The sequence below is a fragment of the Parus major genome, chromosome 1, assembly GCF_001522545.3.
Source record: "Parus major isolate Abel chromosome 1, Parus_major1.1, whole genome shotgun sequence".
In the NCBI taxonomy this organism is placed as follows: domain Eukaryota; kingdom Metazoa; phylum Chordata; class Aves; order Passeriformes; family Paridae; genus Parus; species Parus major.
This window is the reverse complement of record NC_031768.1, coordinates 13,040,974-13,065,949: the sequence shown is the minus strand read 5'-3', so window position 1 is coordinate 13,065,949 and position 24,976 is coordinate 13,040,974. Positions and strand designations below refer to the sequence as shown.

The 24,976-nt window shown below is 37.6% G+C and overlaps 1 protein-coding gene across 3 annotated transcripts in view; it reads left to right on the top strand.

The window, feature by feature from the left end:
* Window positions 1–12,556: 12,556 nt before the first annotated feature.
* Window positions 12,557–24,976, top strand: part of PDK3 (pyruvate dehydrogenase kinase 3) — a 35,788-nt gene continuing 23,368 nt past the window's right edge. Inside the window, exons 1-2 of one of the 3 annotated variants that reach the window (XM_033512217.1) lie at window positions 12,557–12,698; window positions 19,324–19,395. In XM_033512217.1, coding sequence (XP_033368108.1) covers window positions 12,589–12,698; window positions 19,324–19,395 — 182 coding nt within the window. In that variant the 5' untranslated portion in view covers window positions 12,557–12,588. Of the gene's footprint in view, window positions 12,699–19,323; window positions 19,396–23,941; window positions 24,067–24,120; window positions 24,277–24,976 lie in introns of those variants that run through there. The other 2 variants (XM_033512218.1, XM_033512220.1) reach the window with 2 other exon arrangements.

Sequence of the window (24,976 nt, the reverse complement as noted above, 5' to 3'; positions counted from 1 at the left end):
ATTCCACATTTTAGTGTTGTTATAGTACAAATTCCATAAATTGCTGTAGATGATCAAACTGGATCACCAAGGCAATTTTTTTTTCTTTGTCATAAAGCCTAAGCATTGAAAATTCTGCCTTCATTGGGGGGTTTGACTGGCCACTCTTGCCCTAAGAGGCATAGGCTAGTTGTCTACAAGTGAGCGTCGCTCAGCTGGTGGAATTGCTTGAGTTTTGTTTCCCAAAACAGCAGAAAATTTATCAGTCAGTGTTCTCTTTGTCTATGGACTGATCAGAGGAGCTGTGTAGTCCTCTGCCTTGGGATGCTGGGAATGGAAGGCTCTTTCCCTGCCCATGGACATGTCTGCATGCTTGAGGGTTTTTTTGTATTCCCTGAAGATGGTATGGCGTGTAAGCACACAGCTGACTGTCTTGGGTGAAAGAGAGAGGACATTCCCATCTGCATGAAGCAATAAGCAGTGCAAGTGGGTTTGTTTATTCTTTTTAGTAAGTAGCAGAAGCAATGGAGAATGCTGCTTGACAGAAACTGAGGGCTTGGGAAGCTTCTTTCTAGAGGGACAAAAAGGTAGGATTTCTAGCTCTTGAAGATCTAAGAATATTTGGGCCATGTTTTTCTTCTAGAAGTGGTAGAAATTGTTGAAATGCCTTCTTTAGGGTAGATTTAAGCTAATAAGGAGGCACTTGAAAATCTGAAATTTAATTTTCAATAAAATGAACATGGATTTGGTAGCATTCCTTCTCTGGAATGGAAGAACTGACAGTCAGTGATTTAAAAATAGTGTAACTTTTACAAGCCTAGAAAACAGGGTGATAGTGTCTCTCCTAAGACATAAGGAGGAGTGTAAGATGATCTGTCAGCTTGAGAAAGAGCAATTCTGATGTAGACAGAAGATAAGAAAGCAATAGAACAGTGTTAGGATTTCCAGAAACACTGTTGATTAAAAAACATATGAAAGTGGAAGCAAGGACATCTGTCTTGGGTTGCAGTACAAATAACAGCCAAGGTGAAAAGTCATGGGATAGAAAAGGAGATAAAAAGATGTTGAGATAATTTATACTAATTGGGGAGAATGCTGAAGTGAAACATTTACTCGGTAAATGTAGGTACTGATAAAGAATCTTGAATTTGTATTTGATTTGGTCTTCAGAAAAAGATGAATTATATCCAGAAACATAAAGGAAATCACAACTCTCCCCTGACCCAAAATTTAGATAAGCTGAAATATGTCTAGATCCTCTTGGCTTAGTGGGTTCCAGTGAAAGTAAATCAGTTCTGTGTGTTGTGAGTAGCTGAACACTTCTGCAAACATGTGTGGCCTGGTGCAGCACAGGTGGTGCTTATGTGCCGTGGAAATAATGAATGGTGATGGCCCCAGGGTTTTTTAAGTGGGAAAATACACTGCTTGTCTTTCAGAGAAAAGGAAGAGGAGGACATTGGAATTGAATCAGGTTGACTGAAGTAGCTGAAAAAGAGATGAAGCTAATAATGAAGTAATACATAGATAAGCACCAAGAGATAATAAGGTAATAAAGAGACAATAGATTGTGTTGGCCTGGTCTAATTTCCAAGTTAATTTGGTGTATGCTAAGGCAGTAATAATAGGTGCTGTACCTTGCTTTTTATGAAGTTTGGCACAGCCCCATGTGACATGCTTAATTAAAAACAAACAAAACTCAATGTATAAAATAATGGAATAACTTCAAGGTAAGGTTGTTACATCAGATGTTCAGTGTTATGGTGGGCTGACCCCATCCAGCAGCTGAGCACCCACCCAGGTGCTTGCTCCCCTTCTTCCATTCTCCACTGGCATGGGGAGAGAAAAGGGAGGGCAAAAATGAGAAAGCTTATGGGTTGAGAACAAGAGAGTTTAAGAAGTAAAGCCAAGAGGAAGAGAAACAAGTGATGCACAGGCAGTCACTCGCCACCTCCCAGAAGCGGAGCTGTGCCCAGGCAGTCACTGTGTGATGGACATCTTGGGGGACAAAGCCAACCAGTTTGTTATTGCTGGGCATGGCATCGTGTCATATAGAACATCCCTTTGTCCAGCTCAGGTCAGCTGTCCTGGCTCTGTCCCCATCCAGCCTGGTACCCAGCCCCAGCCCTACTTGCTGGGGTAGAGATTGAGTGCAGGAGAGAGGAAAGCTGTGCACGTGTGTTCAGCCATAGCCCAAACACAGCTGTATCACCAACACTTGGAGTTACAGCTCTGAGGCACAGCCCCTTCTGGGCACTGTGAGGAAAACTGGCTCCAGCAGCCAGCTCACACAGATGTTGATGAACAATAAATAATAAACAATCTACATTGCACTAGCAGTCATTGATCTTCATGGGACTGTGTTGTGAAGAGTGAATGGTACGTCTCCAGTCCCTCTTAAATCAGCATAATCCATCATAAAATTAGGCATAGGTTTTGTTTTATCTAATTCCGCAGTTACTCTATTAGAACAGCTTTTCTTGTTGCCAGTTATGCTTAATATAATGGCCTTTTTTGAAAGCCACCTTTTTCTCAAAACTGCTGAAATATTTTACAGGCTGCTACTTATCCTTTTTAAAATGTTTGGGGTTTTGTGTTTGTCTGGAGTCAGTTAAATGTAATTTTTCTTTTTGGAAATAATATGTTGAAAGGATGAATTAGAGCACTGAACTGTGACTCTTGAGATATAGTTCTCCTTTTTCTGATGCTTGGTGTGTTATAAGAGGCTATTTTACTCACTCTTGTTTCCTTTAAACCTTTCTATGTAAATGTGACATTCTCTCACGTTTCTTTGTTCTGTTTAAATTATTTTGTTACTTTGTAGTCAGTATAAAAAAAAGTGACACAGTATTATAAATATTTTCACTGAGTTAATTCATTAAAATATTAGTCTTGTGCAAATGATAATTGGTGTTTTTCAGAATTAGGTTTAAGACTGTGAATAAAGAGGTAAAATTTTTTTGCTAAAAATATATTTTAACTGTGACTTGTTTGGTTTAGTCTTGCTTATGCTTTTCTGAAAGATTTTTATAGACTTCAAGAATATCTTCAAACTCTGATAACTAGCAATGACATAGAGGAATCCTCTCATCTTTGTTGTAAGGTGATTTGTTAATTATCAGAAGTGTTTCGAAACAAGATGTGTAACTATGTAATGCATTTCACCTCAGTGAGACTGAAGGGAAACTGGAGCATGTGGTATTGGCAGTATTTTTATGTAATTGGTTTTAACTGTGTGAGTCTTTGCTCATAAACGTTAATTTTATTTATGCCAGGGATTTGGAATAGCTTTTTCTTTGGCAGGTTGTCAGGAACTAGAGGATAAAGCAGGGATTTGTATTTTTCTGGAATGGTTAGAGAGAATTATGGAAGTTTTTCATAAAGGTTAGGAAGGAAGTTGTCAAAGTTGTGAGAGCTTAGGGAGAGTGTTAAAAATTTGGAACATCTAATTATAATCTCCAATGTGAAATAGATTTTTACCTCTTATGGCAGAAGAAGGTGATTATAAGACCCAGGAAGCACAAGTCAGTCTTTTCTGGTCAGTTTCTTGTAAGAGAAGCTGATCAGAGCATCAAAAGGGGAATACGTTTTTTTTGGCTTGCTGCTTTAAGCCTCATCTACATTAAAAAAAAAAAAAAAGTTTTAAATTTGTTGTAAAATTTTGCATCTCACCAGAGCGAAACACAAATTTTGTTTTGTCTGGGGTCTCCTGTTTGAAAGCCATGGAGCCCCTTGGCAGTGCAGGCCAGGGCTGCTGTGCCACCTCTGTGCTCCTCTGACTGCTGCTCCCTGCTTTGGTCCGGTAGTGCTGGTGGAAGAGCTGATACAGCCTGCAGAGCCACGTTGTTTTGGTTTTGTTTGGCTACTTTAGAAGCCCCTTGGGACTGGCCAGGGAAGGAGTCTGGGTTGTACAAATCATTCTAAGATCAAGAACCTGATCAGGACCATGGTTTCTCCTGCAAACATTTTGGCTCTTTGTCTATCATTTTCTGAGGGGAGTGCCTGTGATAATGGCGAGACATAGCTTTGCTGCTGAAATGATTCACCTGACTTTCAGCCTACTCCCAAATTGCTCAGAGGAAAGATGGGTCTGTACGTCTAAAAATAGTACAGCCTGTAACTGGTTTAATGCCTCTGCATTAAACTTTATAGATACTTTTGATTACTGTGTTGTCTCTTGGCAAATGTATTAAAATACTCAAAAAGTTATTTTGTTAGAACTGAGTGGTAAGCAGCTAAACATGAGTTTTAGATCAGGGAAGCCTATTTTTAAAATTTATGCTTTTATTTTAATTTGGATTGTTCTGTTTAATAGTACACAATGCTGGTTTACATCTTTGACAAGCGGTTATCTGATAATCCATTCCTCTTGAGAGGGACAAACATGTCTTCACTTGAGTCTTTTCTGTGACAGGAAGGCTGTGGCTGTAGGAGTTAAAATTAATTATTGCAGAGTATTGTGCATCTGTTAATTCCTCCTGTTGATCTGTTCCAGAACAGCAGTAAGTTAAGCTGCTTTCCAGCGCAGTCAGTTTCATACAGAGCACCATTTACTTGAAACAGGCTTAATGGAGTTGACAAGTTATATACTGTTGTTATTATTATTTATTATGAAATTAGTGTATAGCTAATATGATAGTAGATGTAATGATTCACTCCATGTTGAGCTATCCTGCTGTGCTAAGGACAGGTAGCTGACATTTTAACTTTACCTGTGTTTATATGAAAACATGAACTGACTTTTTCTCGATGCCAGTGGTATTCCTTAACATGGGCATAGTAATTAATACACATAAGACATAAACCAGCTCCCACTTAGGGGTTTTGGAAATAAGTGGAGATAAGTATTTTTTTCTGTATACAAATTCAAGAGTAGTTGTATTTATTTTTCAGCTTTTTAAGTTCAAAAGTCTAGACATTGATTTTGAATGGGATTTGGTCTGGTCATTCAGACAACAGGATATAGGCTAATATATTCTCCTGAGTGAATGCTATGCAGAAATTTTCCTTTGGAGCAGAAAGTGAGCATTGCAGTTGCCCTGCTAGCTAAAGAGTTCTTGAATGTGATGCTTGAATTGCAGAAATTTGAAATAGTTTATAAAGCTCAATTGTTTCAGTACTTCAGCCCTTGTTTCATCCATATGCTGTGTCATGTGACTGCTGGAAAATTTAACTGGAAAGCTAAATAACATGTGAGCTTTCTAGTTTGGATTGCACTTAGCAGTGAAACGGCACAGAGTGCAAATCAATGGCCGTACAGTGGTAATAACTGAGTTCTCATCTGTGAACATAAACCATGTAGATTGAGAAGATCTCAAGCACCCCTGTTGGAATGCTTTCCTCTAGGCTGAAAAGGCCCAACTAGTCATGCAAGTTGGGCTGAAGAAGAGAAACAAGTATTTGGGAAAGATTACTTGCAGACTTCAGTTCCTCTGGCTTTAGGTTGGTTTTTTGGCAGTAGTTGATTGACAGAACTTAATTGACTATATAAAAATGATATGTTTATTATAGTCCAGTAAGAGCTAAAATATTTTTTTAATAATTTTTCAAGTTTCATTTTTTGAAACTTCAGAATTTCTCTAGTTTCTGTACTGACATAGAAACAATCTCTTACTGTGGTAAGTGAAGGCATGCCCTTAAAACAGGACACTTACATGGAACAATTGCAAGGGTTGATGGAGGTAGCCTTAGAGAGCAGTAATGGAACTTGGACTGAAGCTTAATCCTGAGGTGTCTAAAAAGAGTCTGAATACCTGAGGTAGTGTGGTTTGGATCTTTAAATATCAGATCCTCTGTCTGTAGGCTACAGAGTTGGAATAGAGCAGCTGTGCAGGCTGTAGTTGCTATTCTGTAGCACAGCGTGATAGGTCCAGTTTCAAAACACAGATTTCTTACAGGCAGTGTGTGGTAGGGAGTGAGGGTCAACAAGAGACAACATCTATTATATCCTATGTGTTCCTTTTCCACTTGCTTCAACATCTTCATTGGGTTTTACAAAGCCATGTCTGGTAGCAGGTAAACAAATCCTGTATATTTTTTGTGGTATTGGTATTTTTAGAGCTTGGTGAGATAAATGTCTAGAGAGTATGCTGAAAATATAATCATTACTGTTGGGGAATAGGAATGATTTTAAGCTCAGACTTGTTTTGGTGGGTTTTATTTTGTAGCCACATTTATTGGGACCGTGCAGACATAGCTTGTTTGTCTTTTAATAAATAGCCCATGTTCCTGAAACGGTGTGTAATCGTTGGAATTACACTATTCTTCTTAACTTCTGTTTTCCTACCTTCAGCAGCAAGTTATTAGCTATCAGTTTTAGCTTTTGATCAGTCTGCTCTGATGCATTGCTCTTTTTGTATATTCTTTTGAAGATTTATTTATACTTCTGCTTCACTTTGTTTTGTTTGCCTATACAGGAGTTAAGAAATATTCTGGAAGCTCAAGAGAAGAAAGTAGATATGGTTGGTCACTCCTGCTTTCCTGTCTTCCTTCCTTTATTTTGCCCTATCTAAAATCAGCAGTAGTAGTTTCTGATTTTTTTTATGGATTCTGGATGAAGCCCCTTGTCTCTGGTGTACAACAGGTGGGACTTTGCTTTTGAGTCTTAAAGTAGTACAGTGTCTGTCTCTACTGTTCAGTACATAGTTAATGGAGAGAACTAGACCTCTGCCTGCAGTGCAAAGACTGAAAAGAGCACTTTGTTTCTACTTTTCCTGCCTCCTCTGACAGATGAGTTAATATTTAGAAGCTACTGATGCTTTTATGATGTGACCATGGCAGTCCAGTGACAACCTGGGGATGTGGCAATTGTACTAGGTTTTTGAACTAGGTGACTTTGACCATCATTGTGAAGGACTGTTGTTGGAGTCTGTTCTCAAACGGGTATTCATGAATGTGAGAATCTGGCAGCTGAACTGAAGAGCATTGGAACTAGAGTTCATGGTCTCTTTCTGCATTTCTGCCCTCTTCTGCAGCAGAATGGAGGTTTGTGTAGAGCCTTCTGTATGGAACTAATCCTTTTATAATGTGAATTTTGGACAGCACAGTATTGCTCTGGCACTTTGTAGAATTTGCCAGAATTGGATCAGGGCCTGCTGCATGTGTGTGAAAAGCCTCTGCATTGTTTGTGCCTCCTGTTGCAGGAACCAGAGCAAAAGTTTTGTCTAAGTGAAGCTTTGCAAGAGTTGTCTAATTTGCTTTCTATTTCTTAGCACTGTGGAGTACAAGGTAAAAGTGAGAAACAGAAGAGATGAATTAATATTAGAGAAGAGTTGAATCCGGAGAGGAGAAAAGAGAGTAGTAGAGAAAACCGAGAGTAGAACTCTGTTTCCTGAGTTTCCTTTGAATGGAAGGTCCACCAGTGATAACAATGATAACCCTGAAGCATTTCACTTTTAATTCTTTTTCTTTCTGATGGCATTACATGTAGAAGTTCTAATACATTCAAGTCTGTTTTTGTGACCTGTGCTACCACAAAGGTTCTGGGTCATGTTTTATTAATATGTTTTTCTTAAGTTTTTTTCTCCCTCTGATACCTGTCTAGTTGAATAAATGGCATGATTCGTTTTTGGTGGAAACATGTAACACTTTTTCATGTCTGGAAAAATTGATTTAATATTAAATGTCTTCTTCTGGGTGAACTTATTTTTAAATTTTAATGTGTAAGTTTATTTACATTTTCAGCTTAAACTTGTGCTGTGGCAGTCACATCATTCTTCAGGTGTATCATATTTCACTGCATAAGCAAATCCACCAACACTTGTGAACCATGACCATTTCAAATGCAGCAGTGTTTGTACAGGTACACTGCATTTTTAGAAACCCCGTGTCTGTCATGAGTACGGCTGCTACACTGAAGGTTGTCCATAAAATATTCTTCACTGACCTTAGTTTGATGTAAAGTCCAGGAGATTGCTGTTTAGATCTTTGTTTGACTGATGTATTTTCTTATTTTCACTATGTTGAAGGCCATGTCTGTTGTCAGTCCATTACATTGACTTGTTTTTAAACAAAATTGTCTCAAGATTGGCATCACGGTTTCTCTTTGGTGCTAGTTTTGAATTGAAGGTTTGAAAGTGGCAGAGAGGAGTCCACAAATATGCTTTTCTGTGTGGCTTTTATATAGGGTAACTAATGAGCCCAGACAGCTAAGATTGTTCAGAAGATTGAAGGTGGTAGAACATTTATTCAACACTTCATTTTTTTAAACCAGTGGTGACGCTTGACATTTCTTTCAGTTTTTGTACGAGCTATGCATACAATAGTAATAACTTGAGGATTAGTTCCTTAGATAGCTTGCTTTTTATTGTCATTTTTCTGTCAAAGCAGCTATTATTATATAACTTAATTTATGCAGTATATTCTGTGTTTTTTCAAACTCTGACTTGCTTCAGAGTTTTGACTTTTTACTTGTTTCCCTGTGTAAATTTGCACTGCTTTCGCTTTGCAAGTGATTAACAAAATATGAGGTGATCACTTTCTTCCCCTTGGGTCATGAGAGAATTAGGGCTACAATGAATGTTAGGCTGTGTTAAATCTAATCTCATTTCAGAGACTGACTCAACTAGCTTAGTGTAATTTTGGGCAGATGTCTACCTTCACTAATAAGAGACATGCCTAAATCAAATCAAGTTGGTCTCTTTTACAGTGTTTACCATCAGGAAGTTTCTGCAAATTAAGAGTTGAATCTTCTGCAGTTTAAGTCTAATGCTTGTTTGGTTCTTGATGGACAAGGTTAGTGCTGCCTCCTCTGTAGTGACCAGTGAGGCCTTCGAGAGCATTGCTGTGTTATTTGTTTCTTCTTAAGTAAATCCATCAGATTCACTAATTTTTGTGTCAGACTTCTGCTGCATCCATCTGTGCTTTAAGAAGAAGCTCAAAATATCGTGTAATTTACCAGTAGAGTGGGATATTTTATGTGTGCTTTTCCTTTATCCTGTTGGATCAATTTCTGGGTTAAGTTGCAGGCACTGTAGGTGTGATCTTAAAGTTTTTTAATCATTTTGAAAGTGCAACTTCCTTAAGAGTAAAAATTTGAAGGTAATCTAGCCTCTTGACCCTGAATTAACACCTAATCCCTTAGAAAATGTAATTACATTATGGGGTTATTTTCTACCAGGAAGAATAGTATGGGATTGCTTTGTTCCCCGCAGTAGAGCAGACCTCTGACAAAGAGGTTGTATCCTGTCTGGTTTGTTCTTTTTGTTGCCTTAATGTGATACTTGTTGAAAGAAACTTTCTCAATGCCTGACTTAAGAATTTGGTCTGGGCAATTACTCCACTTAAAGCCACAAAACTGAATTATTGTTCAATTGCAATTGAGTATTGCTGTTTTACAGATAGTGGGGAACAAATGGTGGTGGTGTGTGCAAAATTCATGAACCCTATATATCATGAGATGCCTTACTTTATTTCTTGGCTTTGTGGAAAAGAAGTGTTTCACTTTGAGTCTTCTAGTATTTCCATTTTCAGTTTCTTAAAAACATACTTTATAAAGAGTTTAAACTTTTGGAAATAAAGCAGAATACAGCCCTTGATGCCTAGTGTAGTGTAGTTACCACTAGGGCATAGAATGACTATTCTTTCTTCCATTTGAGTTTATACAAAGGTAAGCGGGTCATTGTTTCATATATTTGTGTTTCTGAGTAATTTATCGAGGGCTGCAGTGTAAATCAAGGAGGGATTATTCACAAACCTAACTTGCACTTTAACCTTAAGAGAGTGATTTCAAATCCTTTAAATTGAATTCCTTTAAACTGAAACTGTTAGATTTAGACTGGTTTTAGCCTGTGCTGTTTTAAGACAAAAGCCTGATGCTGTCAATGTGTATTGACCCAGCTGGAGTCATAACAAAATCAAGAAAGATTGTTGTATATTTGGAAAAATAGATGTAATTACTAGATCAAAATTAAAGCCAGCCTTTGAAAAAAAATTAAACTGACTGTAGGTTAAACATGCAGAAGTCTCATTGCAGCTTATTAGAATGCTGTTTCTGGAAATATCTTTAGAACTTAGACTTACTTTATCATACAAGCAACTATCATGTAATTTATAATAAATTATTTTAAGAAAATACCAAACATATAGACGGAGGGATTTTTTTACTTAATCTGCTGTCCCTTCTTTTGATGGAAGTGGTTGTACAGGTGTTGCTGTGAGGAGCAGCAGCCAAGGAGCAACATTAGTTTGCTTTTGCTTTGAAAGCTGGAGGATATCTAATTACTGCTGCTCCTGGTGGGTAGCCATTCTCTCTTGCCATGCATGTGCCGTCCGGCAGGCAGGTAACTGACCTGATGCTAAATGCTGAAGCAGCTCTGTGGAGGCTCTCAGATAAACTGATTGCAGCTAAGGAGCTGATAAAAGGACCATGTGTCCCAAACCAAACAGATGAGCTGAACATATGCTGAAGCAAGCTTGCAAGCTGGGAAGTCTTAAACCAGAGCTTCCTTTCCCCTTCTTGCACTGAACATGCAAAGGGACCCCAAAGGACTCTGTACCTAAAATGTAACCGTACAACAGGTCAAGGCAGCTCCTTAAAAAGCGATGGCTTAGAGCTGCTGGGTTGTGATAGGTTGAACAGAGATGTGTCCTTGCGTGTGGGAGAAGAGGATGTGGGGTCTCTTCAGACAGCCCTGACTGCCTGTAGCAGCTTTTGTTTGTCTTGCACAAATCCATGAGCTGTGGGTTCTTACTCATAATTTTCTAATTTTCTGTATGGGCTGTGTTTCATTCCTTTTGCTTTTTATCACCTAGAGAATCACTGCACTTGCTCTCAGTCAGTCTTGGGATGAAGCAGTTGTTGTCTTTGTTCTGTGGAGCTTTCCAGACTGAGCTGAGTCAGAGAGTCTTTCCTGTTGTCCAGCCTCAGTCTTTAAAGACCTGCTGTATACAGTGACTCATGAACAAACAAGTGTCTGTCCTCTGTTGTAGGTGAATTGGTATCTGATTTACTTGAAGGATAGAACTCTGAAATCATTACAGTGCTTCACAGAAAATGTAATATCTTGTTTCCTTTGTCTAATTTTGACAGGATGTGTGTGTTTGTAATTGAGATGTGAAAATGTGAACAAGTTAAATAAGTCCAAATGTTTACTGGAAGAACTATAATGGAATTGGTAGCACTATCAGAATTTAATGAGCCCCAGATTGATGATACCTAAATGAGCAAGAAATAAAGGGAAATCCTAATCCTTCCTGCATATTCCCCAAGCTAATGTTAGGGCTTAGGAACTAATCCATCAATGCACGTTATCTATGCAAAGAAGGTGAAAACTCTGTGATTATAATGGGACTGTCTTAAAAAGTATCTCCTTGATTGTGCTGGTTGCATTGTACTTGAATCTTACAAATTGCAAATCTCAGTGATTATGTGCCTAGCAGGGCTTTTAACACTTTCTGGTTTGCTTGAACATAATTTATAGCTCTTACATTATGCCTTCACTCAGAAATTTTGCGGATGGTTGAACTGGTTATCATCACAAAAGACCTTTGCTGTCTTTCTAGACGAAAGCAAAATCCTGGCTGTTCATTGCAAGTAAAACATGGACTTCTTAAAAAATTTAATTTACCTGAATTGTTTAGAAATTAGTTGTGATGGAACTTCCCCCGCTTGTAAATGATGCAAAATACAAAAAACTATGTGAATTAAAGTCTGATCTCCCATCTAAACTACTTGGGCAAGTGGCTTAATATCTTGTGCTTTTAAATATTTGTGAAAAAAGTTTTATAGGTATCCTTAGTAAGTACATTAGCTTAAGATTGCTGTTAGTTGTGTCAATTCATATTCATATGAATTCAATTCATATAGGATGGCTTCAGAGAATGAATGTGGTTATCTCTAGGTGTGCAGGAAGGTATTGTTATTTTGCTGGATCCATTTATTTGCTTTCTAACTGTACGGTTGCGGGGGTTTATGTTTTGTTTTCAAAACACTAGCCTAGATAAGAATGTGTTTTAAAAGTGAAAGTTAATCTTAGCTGAGGCCTTTCCAAATGAGAATGTGGTCATAAGCACTGGACTTTTCCTTCCAGGTCCCTAGTGAGAATCTTAAAGGCCAGTCCTAGGAGGGATGATGGCCTGTGCTGGTCTCACCAGGTGCTGCTCAAATGTTAAAGTGCTGAAGGTTGAAGAACATGTGACATGAAACATCAGCAACTGTTGTCACTGTTCTGTCTTTTTGTTTCCACTCCTTACTCTCTCTTATGAGTGCAGCATTTACTTGTTAAAAGCTCACTTTAGTATGAAAGTTGTATGGATAAAAGCTAGTATTTTTGGGTCTTATGCCAGGTAATTTTCAATACTTGATATTTGATGAGTTTCATTTCTATGATGACAAATTTCTGTTTATGGGAGAGAAAATGAGATTATGTGAAATGTGGAAGAATGTCAGACAAAAAGGGTTAAGCTCTAGGAAGGTAAAAGTTTAAAATATGTTTCACGAGTGAGAGGAAAGTAAAGGCGAGTACTGAAATTGCTTTAAAACTTTTTATTTTCACAAGTGGTTTTTTTAAAGCTTCTAACATTAGGTAGTGTAAAATTTAATCTGCTGCAATGGGCATCTGTTTTTCCTTTCTTCTGACAGGTCGTGACAATGCTTGCGAAAAGACTTCATACATGTTCCTGCGGAAGGAGCTTCCTGTGCGACTGGCAAACACCATGAGGGAAGTCAATTTGCTGCCTGATAATTTACTGAACAGGCCTTCGGTTGGGCTGGTACAGAGTTGGTAAGTTTAAAAAAAAAAAGTGGAATGAAAATAAAGCTAACACTGTATGTGTTGTTTTGCTTGCAACAGAGAATGTTGAATTCTTCTTAATTGGTCAGTTTTCTGCCTTGAATTCTTTATAGTGTGTCTTGTCAAATGAAGTTTCATTTTCTTATGTCTAATGTTGATGGTATACTCTAATCTGGATCCTAGCTAAGGATTTGTAAGTTAGTCTTGTAATTTAGTAAAAACTTACTGTTGTCTACCAGGTAATGAAAATGAGTCTGTAACTTCCAAGAGCAAGCTTTTTAAACATTGCTTACTGTATTGCACTCATGGCTTCTTGAAACAGCTGGTCTTTCTCCTTATTCTTCCTTTGTCAAAAATATTGAGAGAAAATTAAAACTTCATCTGCTTTTTCACTGCTAAATCTTTAAAAACATTATGTGGTATTCAGTGGAAGTTATGGAATGGATCAAAAATCTGGTGTCATCCATTAAACATTCTCCATTGTAATAACTAGCGTAGATCCAAAGTGATTCAAAGATCTGCCATCTTTTTCACAGCAATTAATTTCTAGCCTAATTGCATGTTTGGTGAGATTTAGAGACTGCTGCCTTGGATGTAATCTGCACAAAAAAATTGTTGTTCGTGGGTCCATTTACCTGTTAATCCTTTTCCAAAGACTTTGTAAAAATATTTTTGCATTATACAACAGAAGTGCCTCTGTGAGCAGAAGCTTATTTGATGGTAAATGTAACTAATCCTTTAGGTTTGTGTTAAATTCAGTCATAGCCTTTGAGCCAAGAGCTTCTGTGCTGACTATATACATTGACTGCTGGCTTGGGTATCCTATTTATCAAGCTTCAGACTTAGAAAATATAAATTAGGATATGTGGTATTGTGTTTGTCTTTGCAAGGTAACAGTGGATGTCTTGATGATGATTTGAAGTATAGTGATGAAGTGCTTAAAGAGACTGTAAATGCTGTAGAGCCACATAATCACTTTGTGGTTAAGTGGCACCTTGCAATGTTTGAAGGCTTGTCTGTCTGTCTGATGTCACAGGAAGTTGTTATGCTTATAGAAAAGAGTAGATAATATGCAGGTCTTTTAGGCTTTTTTTATCTGGTTGACTTGTGAAGCTGTCTTTAATGAAATGTGGACAAATAGGTGAATGAAGAAAAGGCAGTATTTTTTCTGTAGTGACTGCAGCATAATACTTTTAGTCCAAATGTCTGTGCTGTGGCTTATGCTTCTGCCCTGCCTGTATATACAGAGCTAAGCAACATTTGGATCCCTCTGGCAAAGGAACTGAATGGGTGTGTTCAGAGTGGAGGGCCCCTTGAGAATTTTCGTTGAAGAGGTTTGAGGTCTCATGGTGATTTCTATGGCCAGAATAGATACTACTGATGAAAAAAAGGGAAAAAAACCCCGAAACTCAAAATGAAAAAAAGCAGTGTCAAGTGTTAAGTCAAAATGTGATTTGCACTATCACAGCTGTAGACCAATAGTGACCTGTTGGACAGGCTAAAATACCAGACTGTGTTGAAGAAGTTGGAATGGATGTCAAGCCCAGAGATGGAAGTTTGAAATTAAAGTGTTTTCTGTAATTTTTTTCTAATTTTGATCCAAAGTTTTTGTGGAAAGGAGTATCTTCATTGAGATTATGTGAGAATATTTTTAACATCTTCTGTCAAAAATAAGAAAAGTAATTGTAGCATTTTCCCACCGATGATAGGTGTGGACTTTAAAGAGCTTAGTTCTTATTTTTCTGTTCAGAGGTTTTTAATTGCTTAATTAAACATTTACCTGTAGTTTGTAATTCCTGATGATGAACCTTGGGTAAAATTTACTTCTAAATTTATATTTTAAAAAGACCAAGCCAAAGTTTTTATTAACTTCAGTGTGAATGATGTTAAGTAATATGCAGCTATGCTGGTAGCAAGTTTGGAAATACATTTATAGTTTCTTAACTTTAAGTTTAAAGATACCCAGAGTGAGATTCCTGAATTTTATGTAGTAGAATAAATAAATAAATATAAATTGCTCATCTGTTTTGTGAGCGTATAGCATGAAAGAAAATTCTTGAAAGCTACTTCAAGAAAATATTTTTTTTGAGGGTCAGATTTCACAATTCTTTGTTTTTGCTGTGCCATACACTGAGAAAGCTTGGCAGTTCATTAATGGACAAGCAAAAGTCTTTTGTACATTTGCCACAAGTGAGCAAGACATTTAATTCCTTATTTTAATATATTTATTTGTTAATATTCAATATTTTTTATAGTCACGAGAATGTTTGTTTAATTTTTGCTATGATTTTACACTAGAAAACTTAATGGGTTTTGTGTGCTTTTGGTGAGACTCCAAATTAGCTGGAGCTTTAACATTTGAGTTCCCAATCTATTCTTTAATGCCAGCATTCCAGAAATTAATACAGAAAGGTTCTAATCTTTAGTATGGGTTTTATTAGACTTTTAAATTAAAGTGGCTCTGTAAATAGAGGAATAAGAAATCATCCCTGCCTACAGTACAGCACGGATCCTTTCCCATCAATCCTCTCTGCTTCCAGCCATCAAGCATTCTGGATTGTATCAGTTTTCTCACCCCTTATGTTCCCCTTGGGAGGCAGCCTGGTTTTGTTGCTCCCTGCTGCAGGCAAGGCTTGTTCTCTCCTTCTCCAATCCATCTCCATGGCCATGCTGGAGGCACTTTGCTTCCTGTGCTTCGCTGCCTATCAGATTTTACAACTGATTGCTTGATTGCTCTTGGGAGAGGTGCTCTGTTGGTTTGTTCTCCTTCCCTTCCGGGCTTCTCAGCCTGATGTGTGCAGCACTGAGGAGAGGCAAGACCACTGTCCTTCCTTTGTGCTGCTCAGCTACACTCTCCTGAATAAATAAATAAATTACCCAGAGAGTGAACTTTTAACAAACCAAAAATAATAGTTTTGCATTTCAGTAAAGGTAAAACATCAGCTTTGCCCAGTTCGAGTTCATAGTTTAATTTACGTGTATCTTTTGCAAGGAGTAGGGAAGGAATAAAGTGACTCAAGACAGTATCACAGTTAATATCCTCTGGCTGTGAACTGCAATAATTCCAAATAGCAGACAGATCAACAATCAGCACCTTGTTTTCAGTTTTTCAAAATCAATGGGAAACTTGATCCAAAGAAGTGGGCCTTTTTTAGGCCAGCTTTGAGAGGGAAATATATCTAAAGTGCAGGTAGGATACTGAACATATGGCAGAATTGTTTAATAAAGGATATGGTCACTAATGTGATGAAGGAAAATAGTTACTATAAAACCTAACAATAGATAAGCTTAGAGATTATAAAATTTCAAAAGTAAGTGTGAGGTTTGCACAGTATATGTAAAATTCACATTTTATTTAGTCCTGGACAAATTTCTGTATTTTTCTTTAGTGCTTTTCCTTAGAAAATGCTATAACTTTTCGTTTCCCTCTTGGGAAAGACCCATTAGAGAAATACGTACAGTTTGGGGATTAATAATTGGGTTTTTCTCTATTTTCTGCATTGAGACTATGCTAACAAGATTGTGTTACCATGGAGATTTATTTTATCATTTTAGTGCTTTGATATTAGAATGATTGTAAAGGAAAATCTTAGTGAAATACACATCAGGGAAAAAGCAGAAGTGTCTTGCATTAATTTTTTAAGAAAAGAAAACCCAGAGCTGATATTTTGGGCTTTTTCAGTGCTTTCATGTATGAAATGTGCTATTCTAAAATTATTGCATGTGGCAGACTCACAAGAATTCAGTCTACTTGGCAGTAATTAACAGAAGAACAAGGCAAAAGGGTACTTAAAGCGAAAGAGTTTGCCCAATGAATTGTTGTGTATTGTGATAAAAAATTAAACACCAGAAAGACAATAGGTTTGACTTTGATTTCTGCTTTTGATGGTTCATGAAACATAGCATAATATAATGGACATTCTCTTTTTCTCATATATACTGGGTTTTTTAATTTTCTTTTAGATTTGTATTCTGTATAGTTGTATTGATTTATTAATGATACAGCAATTAATGCATTATTCTGGAATTTTTCCTTTTGTTCTTCCTGGTTGGTAATTTTGTGTGAATTATGTTTAAATATCACAAGGTCTTGCTTTTCATTGCTTGATAAATCCTGTAGTTACCACTTTCATTTATCCCTCTCTGCACCTACAACTCAAATAAAAGAACAAGGAAGTAGATGGATTGTATGAAAAGAGAATGACTTTTTCACACACTCTTGGAATGAACTGGATTGCTGACTGCTCACCTGTCCTCAAAGTGTAATGGTGGTAATCATTAAGACCAGATTTACAAATTACCCTTTTGAACATATTTTTTCTTAATTTCTTTAATTTTGAGCTGTTTGGGAGAGAGAGAGGGGGTGGAGGGCTGAATTTGGTGTACAAACTGAAAATCACACCTACATAAAAGAAAAAGGTGCTAAAAGCATTTGCAGCTTTTAGTTTCTATTCAGAGATTTAAGACACAGGGTATTACAGCATCCCAGACTGGGTGATGTACAGTGGTAAGCACTGAGCAGTGGGTTACAGTTCTTTGACATGAAGTGACTTTTTTCTAGCTTGGTTTAGTTGTGGGCTTGGAAGAAAATAAAGTAACTTAAGTCTGAAGTTCACCTTTTCTCTGAGCTGACTTGTTGGATACAATGCTTTTGCTAATGAACTTCTAAAGTAGTATTTCCTTTATTTTAGAATCAGAAGGAGAAAACTCTAAAGGAAAAGCATTGCCTGTTTTCATAATTTCTCCAGTAATGGCAGGCAACCAGTCAAATCCACACAGTATAAAAATCAGCTATCAGCTAGCTACATTCAGTAGCAGCAGCATTCATTGCTATTTTATCCTTGTGTCTGCACAGGATTGCTGCTGTTTGACATTTATGGTAGTGGGTCTGTATTAAAAGCAACCTGCTATGTTGCTTCTCAAGCTTGGTGGTGTCTTTCAGAAATAGGACTTTCATAGTCTATGATAACAGGTGGGGGTTGAAGAACATGTATTTGAGTGAGCATGATCATAATTTAATTGTTTCATGTGCATCAGCTGAGTTCAGTGTGATGGTTGTGAAGTGGTGCCATCTCTTAGCAGCATAAAATAACATCTTTTGAAATAAGCTATACTAGGGATATTAACTACGTGCCCTATTTGTAAGTGACAAATATTTGGGGGATTTCTGTAATGGTTCCTGATGTTTGCAGGAGAGCACAAATGCAGTGAGGGACAGGAGCTGGTGTTCCTGTGCTGACCATGTTGAAAACATCAGTGTCCCTGAGCAGTGTCAACCTGTGGTTGCAATGTGAAATGGGGGTGGAGTAAGTGGCATGTGGTTCTGGAGGGAATTATCACAGAGACAACAATGCTGTCCCTAGCTTCACTTCAGCTTGAAGGGTGAAATTTCAGTCTTATTAAGCTGGTCTTAACATAGAACTGCTACTGAAAGAGCTTATGCAATGATCATTTTGTTGAGCTGACCTAATCTATTGGTAGCTGCTATTGAAAAGGGAGAGGCTTGGTTACTTGTTTTGCTTCTTCCTTGTGGAGGCTCTGTGGTTATCTTTTCTCTCTTGTGTTGGCTTTAGCTGTTTAGACCTTTCAATTAGCTGTTCTCGTGTGCAAGAAAGGTTTGTTTGATTTTTCATCTATTTATTTCACCACTGCTGGGAGTTGGAACTGTTGACACACACATCTGATTAACATCTGATTGGTGTTGATATTGTAGTTTGAGTGGCAGTGCTTAACCAGGAGTGAAGGGATGGTAATGTTGAAACTCTCCCTTTTATGCGTGTGATTGATAAGCTTATGTGATTTACCTCAGGAAATAGGTCCTGGTTCTGTAGTCCTTAAAGCTTCATCTGTGCTGCTGAATGCACCTGCTCCAGGGGTGATCCCTGGTCCCGAGGCGCAGTGCTGTGTGTGAGGTGGCAGAATTTATCCTGATGTTGGGCCAGTGACCTACAGAGCAGGCTGGCCATGTGCATGTTGAGGGGTTCTGATTTGGGGGCTCTGTGGTACCTCTGGGGCTCTAAGCCTCAGTTAATCTCACATGAACTAGATATCTGAACAGGAGAGAGCTGTGTTGTGTAAGAGGGGTTTTTATGAAGCTGAGGGTTGTGTCACACAGAGGAGCTGTGGGAGTGTGTGAATGGCAGTGCTCTCCCGGAGTACTCCGGTAGGACCAGCAGTCCTGTTATTGTGCCTTTGGGGAGTGTTCCCCTGAGCTTTATTTTGAAAGAAAATTGGGTTGCTCTCTAAGGAATATGGGAATAAACTAACATCTGTACAGAGTAGAAGAGTGGAAAAATCAAAGTTCAGGGACAAACTACCTGAAATTACAGATGTATGTATGGAGAAGTTTTGTTCCTGCTAACTCCAGTTTGATTGATATAGCAGTTTCCTTGAATTGCAGACTGTAAGGTCATAAGTAATACTTTTAAACTTATATATTGTAGTTGCTTTCTTTCCCTTTGTTGCAGCATCCCACTTACTCTTAGTCTTTGCAGAGAAATGTGTACTATGCATCTATTACTTTTACGTGACCCTGTAGTCTTAAAATTAAATAAATTCAAAAGTATTTTAGGTTTAAGTATTTTAATTGTCTATTTATAATTTTTGCTTATTTCAGGTACATGCAGAGTTTCCTTGAGCTTTTAGAATACGAAAATAAAAGTCCTGAGGATCCTCATGTTCTGGATGAGTGAGTAATTTATTTTTTCTAACAGTCCATTTTAAAACAATCTGTCTCAAATAACAAGTGGTTTTGTACTATAGGAAAGCAGTTACCTTATTTGTGAGGTGGAGTATGTATTTGCAAAAGCCCAAATTGTAATATGGAGTAGAATGTAGATATCTTAAGTGCTTTTGAAAAATATATTTTGTATTTATGCAGACTGGTAGTTTAAGAAATGGCATGAAATGCTGCCTCCAAGGCTGTATTGAGAAAACAACATGGATGTGAGACTATACTTGCATATCAGATACTTAAGACTAAAATGTAATTTTAGTACACATTGAGCTTAGTGTTCTGTTGTGCATAAAGTATGTTAACACATTATTAGTTTGATTTTTTTTTTAAGTTTTAAAGTATTCCAATGTGTCAGTCATTGTTTTTATCTAAAAGCTTTTTTAATGGACTTCAATTAGTGGTGTTCACCTACTTCACTGAATAACATTACATGAGAAGAAAGGAAAACTTAGCCAATTCTCTTTATCAACAAAATCACATTGAAATTGCCATTAGAATGTTTCCTTCAAATGTGTATGCATCAAACAGAAAAGAGCCCCACATGTGAGAACAGCAGGTGCAACATACGCATCAGAGATTTGAAAACAAAATGAAAACACACACACCTGTCTAACAATAGGGTCTGTTGTTACTCTGTACCTATATCAGTCAATTTTGTTTCAGGATATTACTTCTTGCAGGTTTTTTGTTCCATTAATTAGCTGTCTTAAGGTAGTTTGTCTTTCGGATTACTTTTTAAGCTCTGAAATCCTGCATGATCAAGCAGTGCTTTATAGAGTTTCATAAAACATCTTGCTTTGTTTGTGTACCATGTGGCCTGTGCTGTGCAAAAATGGTGTTTTGCCTTCAGCAAACTTCAGATACATTAACTGTGATGTTATATTAGGTTACATAAGGGATTTAGGAGGTGCTGCATTTCAAATGTTGTGGTCCTTTGGTTGTGGGCCTGTTATGTGAGATCTTGACATTTTAGCTTTTGTGTTTCAACCAGTACATGCAGGAGAATGAAGTTACCTGCATGGCAGAGCTGTAGAAGGAGACATAAGGATTACAGACTGACTGAATTGTAGTGCTGTTGAACAAAGGGAAAAGAACCATTTGCTCAGAGTACTATGCTGGAATGATGCCTGCAGTTCTGGGTACTACCTTTTTGGAAATTAAAACACTCACAGACTGTACTGATGGGAAAGGAACAAGATTTAGAGACTTGGATACTTCTACCTCTGAATAATGCTGAAGGCATTTGTTTAGACTGGCAGAAAAAGATACTGGAGACACTGGAAGTCAACGTGTGCCAAAAAAAATAAGATCACTATAATAAAGGATAATTGGTTGCTCTAACTGAAGAAGTGGAGAATTAAAAAATGTCTGGTTGTTATTAAAGTTGAGAATGTGTGCAGGGCAAAAAGAAAGATTGTAGTATTAATGAGAACAGACTGAAGGCTGTAGAGCGTCCTGTTTTAAAAGCTTGTATAAATGCATTAGATAGTTTTTTGTGGCATTCTAGGCATGCTTAATCTGTAGAGGATAAATCAAATAGATTTTTTCAACCACCTCTACCTGTTATATTTTGTGATTCTGTATTTACTGTTTGCCGATGACACAGGAATTTCTGTTTGTGGCTAGTTTATCAGCAGGCTTTCCTTTATGGGATTAAGTTACCAAAACTTAGGTGTCTGTTGCCCTTTGAGATGGCATGAGCTGTCCTAAACACCTGTCCTCTTAAGGACAGGTCCTCTTAAGCCTGTAATGATCAGGATCTGTGGGTTAAGGCAAGGTGTTTATGTCGCTTCTGAAACCATCTTTGGTGTTCTGTACTTAGGTAACTGAATTTCAGCTTTTTATGAACATCAGAGGTTCAAGGTAGATCACGGCATAATAAATATATATATATTTATAAAGGCTAACGAGTAGTTCTCTTGGAGATCTATTTTTAGAGTCTCATAATTAACACATGAATTATGTGATTCTGCCATATGGATATGGCATTCTTGATTTTTTTTTTTATGGCAACTGCAAATACTGTTTGCAATTCTCTGTATGAGTATAGTAGAGTAAATATTTCATAATGAAGAAAATACCAATATCATTCAGGATAACTGTTTGTTAAAAGCTTTGAAATATTGAAATGATTGTATTCTGTGCAATTAAGTACATATAATAAAGATGCATGGAATTTATTGCTACCTATTGAGGTGAAGTTCAGCTGGGGTCTTTGATAACAAGAATTGTCTTCTATACTGCATCTGGCCTGTGAAAAGAGATTAAAAATGTATTATCCGATTAAAGAGCAGATTTTTTTCTTTTTGGCAGTATTGGATAGGCTATCTAAGATTACAAAGTCAGATTTACTCTCCTGCTCAGGGGTGTCATCTATTCCTAACTTACTAAAGGCTGTCATTAAATTGCATATTGAGCTGTAATTAGAATTTTTAAAATATTCTTTACAAACTATGTCTATCAAAAATACTCTTAAATATGTCCATATTTATTTTATAATAACCCACAGATAAATCTAAGAAATTTCTCAACTCCTGTGACAGTATTCCATGTTGCTGTTATCTAGTCCTATCTTACTGTTATGTCTTGTGATCAGAAGCATTATCAGTATGGTCAGAAAGTATTAGGAATGCTGGTAGTTAAATGAGGTGCTTTTCAGTGGGAAAACCCCCCACAGATCTAAGTTCATTTAAGTTTGCATAAAAGTTTTCTTTTCTGATTGCACATATCATTACATATGGAATTTGAGCCATTATCTGTGACTTTAAGTGTCTTTAGGGACATACAGGAGTAGTTCTTTACGCAGATTGGTTTGCTTAAAGAAAAGCTTGGAAGATTATAAGGTATGTCTGGTCCTTTGGATCAAAGCGTTTTTTGTGCAGGCAGTATCTGTGGGGTATCTCTGACTACCTTGCCAAGAGCAGCCTATAATGAGGGGTTGGAGCAGCTTCATCTCTTGGCTTCTTTCCACTGTCCTGTTCCTGTGTGGAACATGCTGTAGAACAGCACATTTTACATGTTCATGTTACAGGGTATATGGCTCATAGTATGGAAGACCCAGCCTTGCATTCTTTGGTCATCAAATGCCCATCCTCATCCAAGGCCTGTGGGATATCAGGTGATTTAGGCATTTCATGATGGCCCCCATTTCTTCTTCCTTTAGCTTAGTTCGTGTCACAAGATGTGAGTCTTGTGTGGGTATAAGTGCTTTTGTTCCAGTACCATCCCAGCAGTTTCTGTTTGGAGCTGAACATGGTGTCTACCTCAGACACTCAAAAAACATGAAGAATAACAGAGAAGTTGATTTTTGGAAATGAAAGAGTGCCTTGTTGGACTTCCTGTCAGCTGAGGTGGACTTCAGTTTCTGTTCTGGCTAATCAGGGTAACAGTAGCAGAGGAGAGAAGGAGAGCTAAACTGATTCTTCAAGGAGGTTGGATATCTGCAGATGTGCTCCAGTAACTGGCAGTAGTTCTTCAATTACTGTTTTCTAAAATGGTGCAGTACATTTATCAGCTGAACACAAAACTGTCCCCGACTATTTGTGGTTTTATCGCTGCTTGTCTGGGGAGCCTGCTCTGGTATTCTCAGAGTTTGGGTTGTCTTTCTGAGGAAACCATTTTCTGTATTAATGTTACAGTATTATAGATATCATCCATGTACTGGCACAGCTGTGTGTGAGGCCACATAGTGAAGTGAATTGGGAAATGGATGTAGTGGAAGAATAGCCCACATTCTGCTCAGTGGTCCCTAAAATGTTACAGTGTGTGCCCAACAAAGGCAGCCGTGCCCCTGCAGTGGAGAGGGTGAGTGGTTAGAGGAGTAGGGGCAGAGGCTAAACTAAAGTTGATGTTTTTCAGAGTGGCCCAGCTTCTCTCTGCTCCTAGTGTATGAATTGGAGGGCAGATGGATTTTCATGAGTGTTACCTTTTTGTCAACATTGGACAAAATCCTTTGAAGTTATTTTTTCCCTTGGCATTGTTCTAATGAAGCATTTCAGAAATGTTTCAGTTTCTCTGTTGCCTTCTGTTGGTTAGCAAACCTTATGAAGCCTCACTGCAGCATTGCCACATTACTGTCACTGTCAGTAGTATGGGCATTTGCCAGATGGTAGGTTACTTTTACCTTTTTGATAATGCAGATATCTTTTTTGAGTTGTAGAGGGATCAGGTGGAAGTTTTTGCACAGTTCTGCCAAACAGTGTGATAACAGGAGCCCTAAGATAAGGTGTCCATGCTTGGTGAAGGGTGCAAGCAGGCACAAACGTTGGACATTTCCCAAGATGTCACTATCCAGTAAACGCATAGAGGCTGAAGCTGTGTTTCAAAAATTGAAGGGTTTGTAAAACATGCTGTTCTCATGTGCTCTCAAAGCACACTTAGAGCAGCCGCTACACCCCCAAGTTTCTTTGCTGATTTTTCTTTTTGTGGCCCTCTCAAGGGAGGGTGTGTGGGGGAGTGTCCTGGAGCTGGGAGCCACTGAAGCCGTCAGCTGCCAGCATGTCTGAGATAACACGGAGGAACTTGGTAAACAAGGAACTTTCCTTTCTGCAGCATTGCAGTTAAAATAGGAGTTTGGTGAGCAGTTGGAGCTGAGTAAATATTGGAGTATATCTGATTACAAAGGTGACATTTTGTTACTTTTACATAATGTGGCATGCTGCTTTAATTAGTTTTGAACTTTGGAAGTAGACATACTTTGTAGTGGAGAAACCTTTCAGAGTGTGAACTTTTACCTCTCTTTCTGGTGATACTCAGCTGCCAGCTAGCACTGATTCAAAAAAGAGCAGCCATTCTGAAAAAACCCAAACTATTGCATTTGTTGCATTTGAAAAGGTATTTACTCTATTAATCACTTTCATGTTTTTCATCTTTCAGGTAATACTATCCATAAGAGACACTATAAAAATTCCCTTTGTTTTTATACTGACTTTCTTATGCTTGTTTTCTTGCACTGTAATGATAGATCAAAACACAATAGTATATGCAGGTTATTAGGAGGTTAATTAATAAATGTCACAACACAAGTTATTTATTGTATTTGCAGAATTTTTTGGTCTTTATTTATTTAACACTTGTGGTAATGGCTTAAGTATTCTTCTGTTAATACAGAAAGCACTGAAGCTCACTTAACTAAAGTAGCTTCTTATTAATAATTTCTCATTTGTCAAACCGACTGCATTATTTATTCTTTGTGGTTTTGAAAATACACAGAATTGTGGACAAAAAATTGGTAAACAAAAATTTTTAGAGCTGTTTTGGTGTATTCCCAGTTAATCCTGTAAACAGTTTAAAAATTCCTTGATATGGTCCCCCACAGTTTGAGTCCAGTAAAAGCTTTGTGGCTTTCAGGCGTGTAGCAGGTACAGGGACTGTAAGGAATGAGTGTTAAAATTAAGATGTGTTCTGATTTCTTCTCTGCTACTTTGAAATGTGCCTATATTCTTGTGTTTGCTCCTTTAAGAGCATCTGCTTGATGGAAACACGTGAGTGAACTCAGTTATCGTGGAAGATGGAACAGGAGGTTTGTCATATC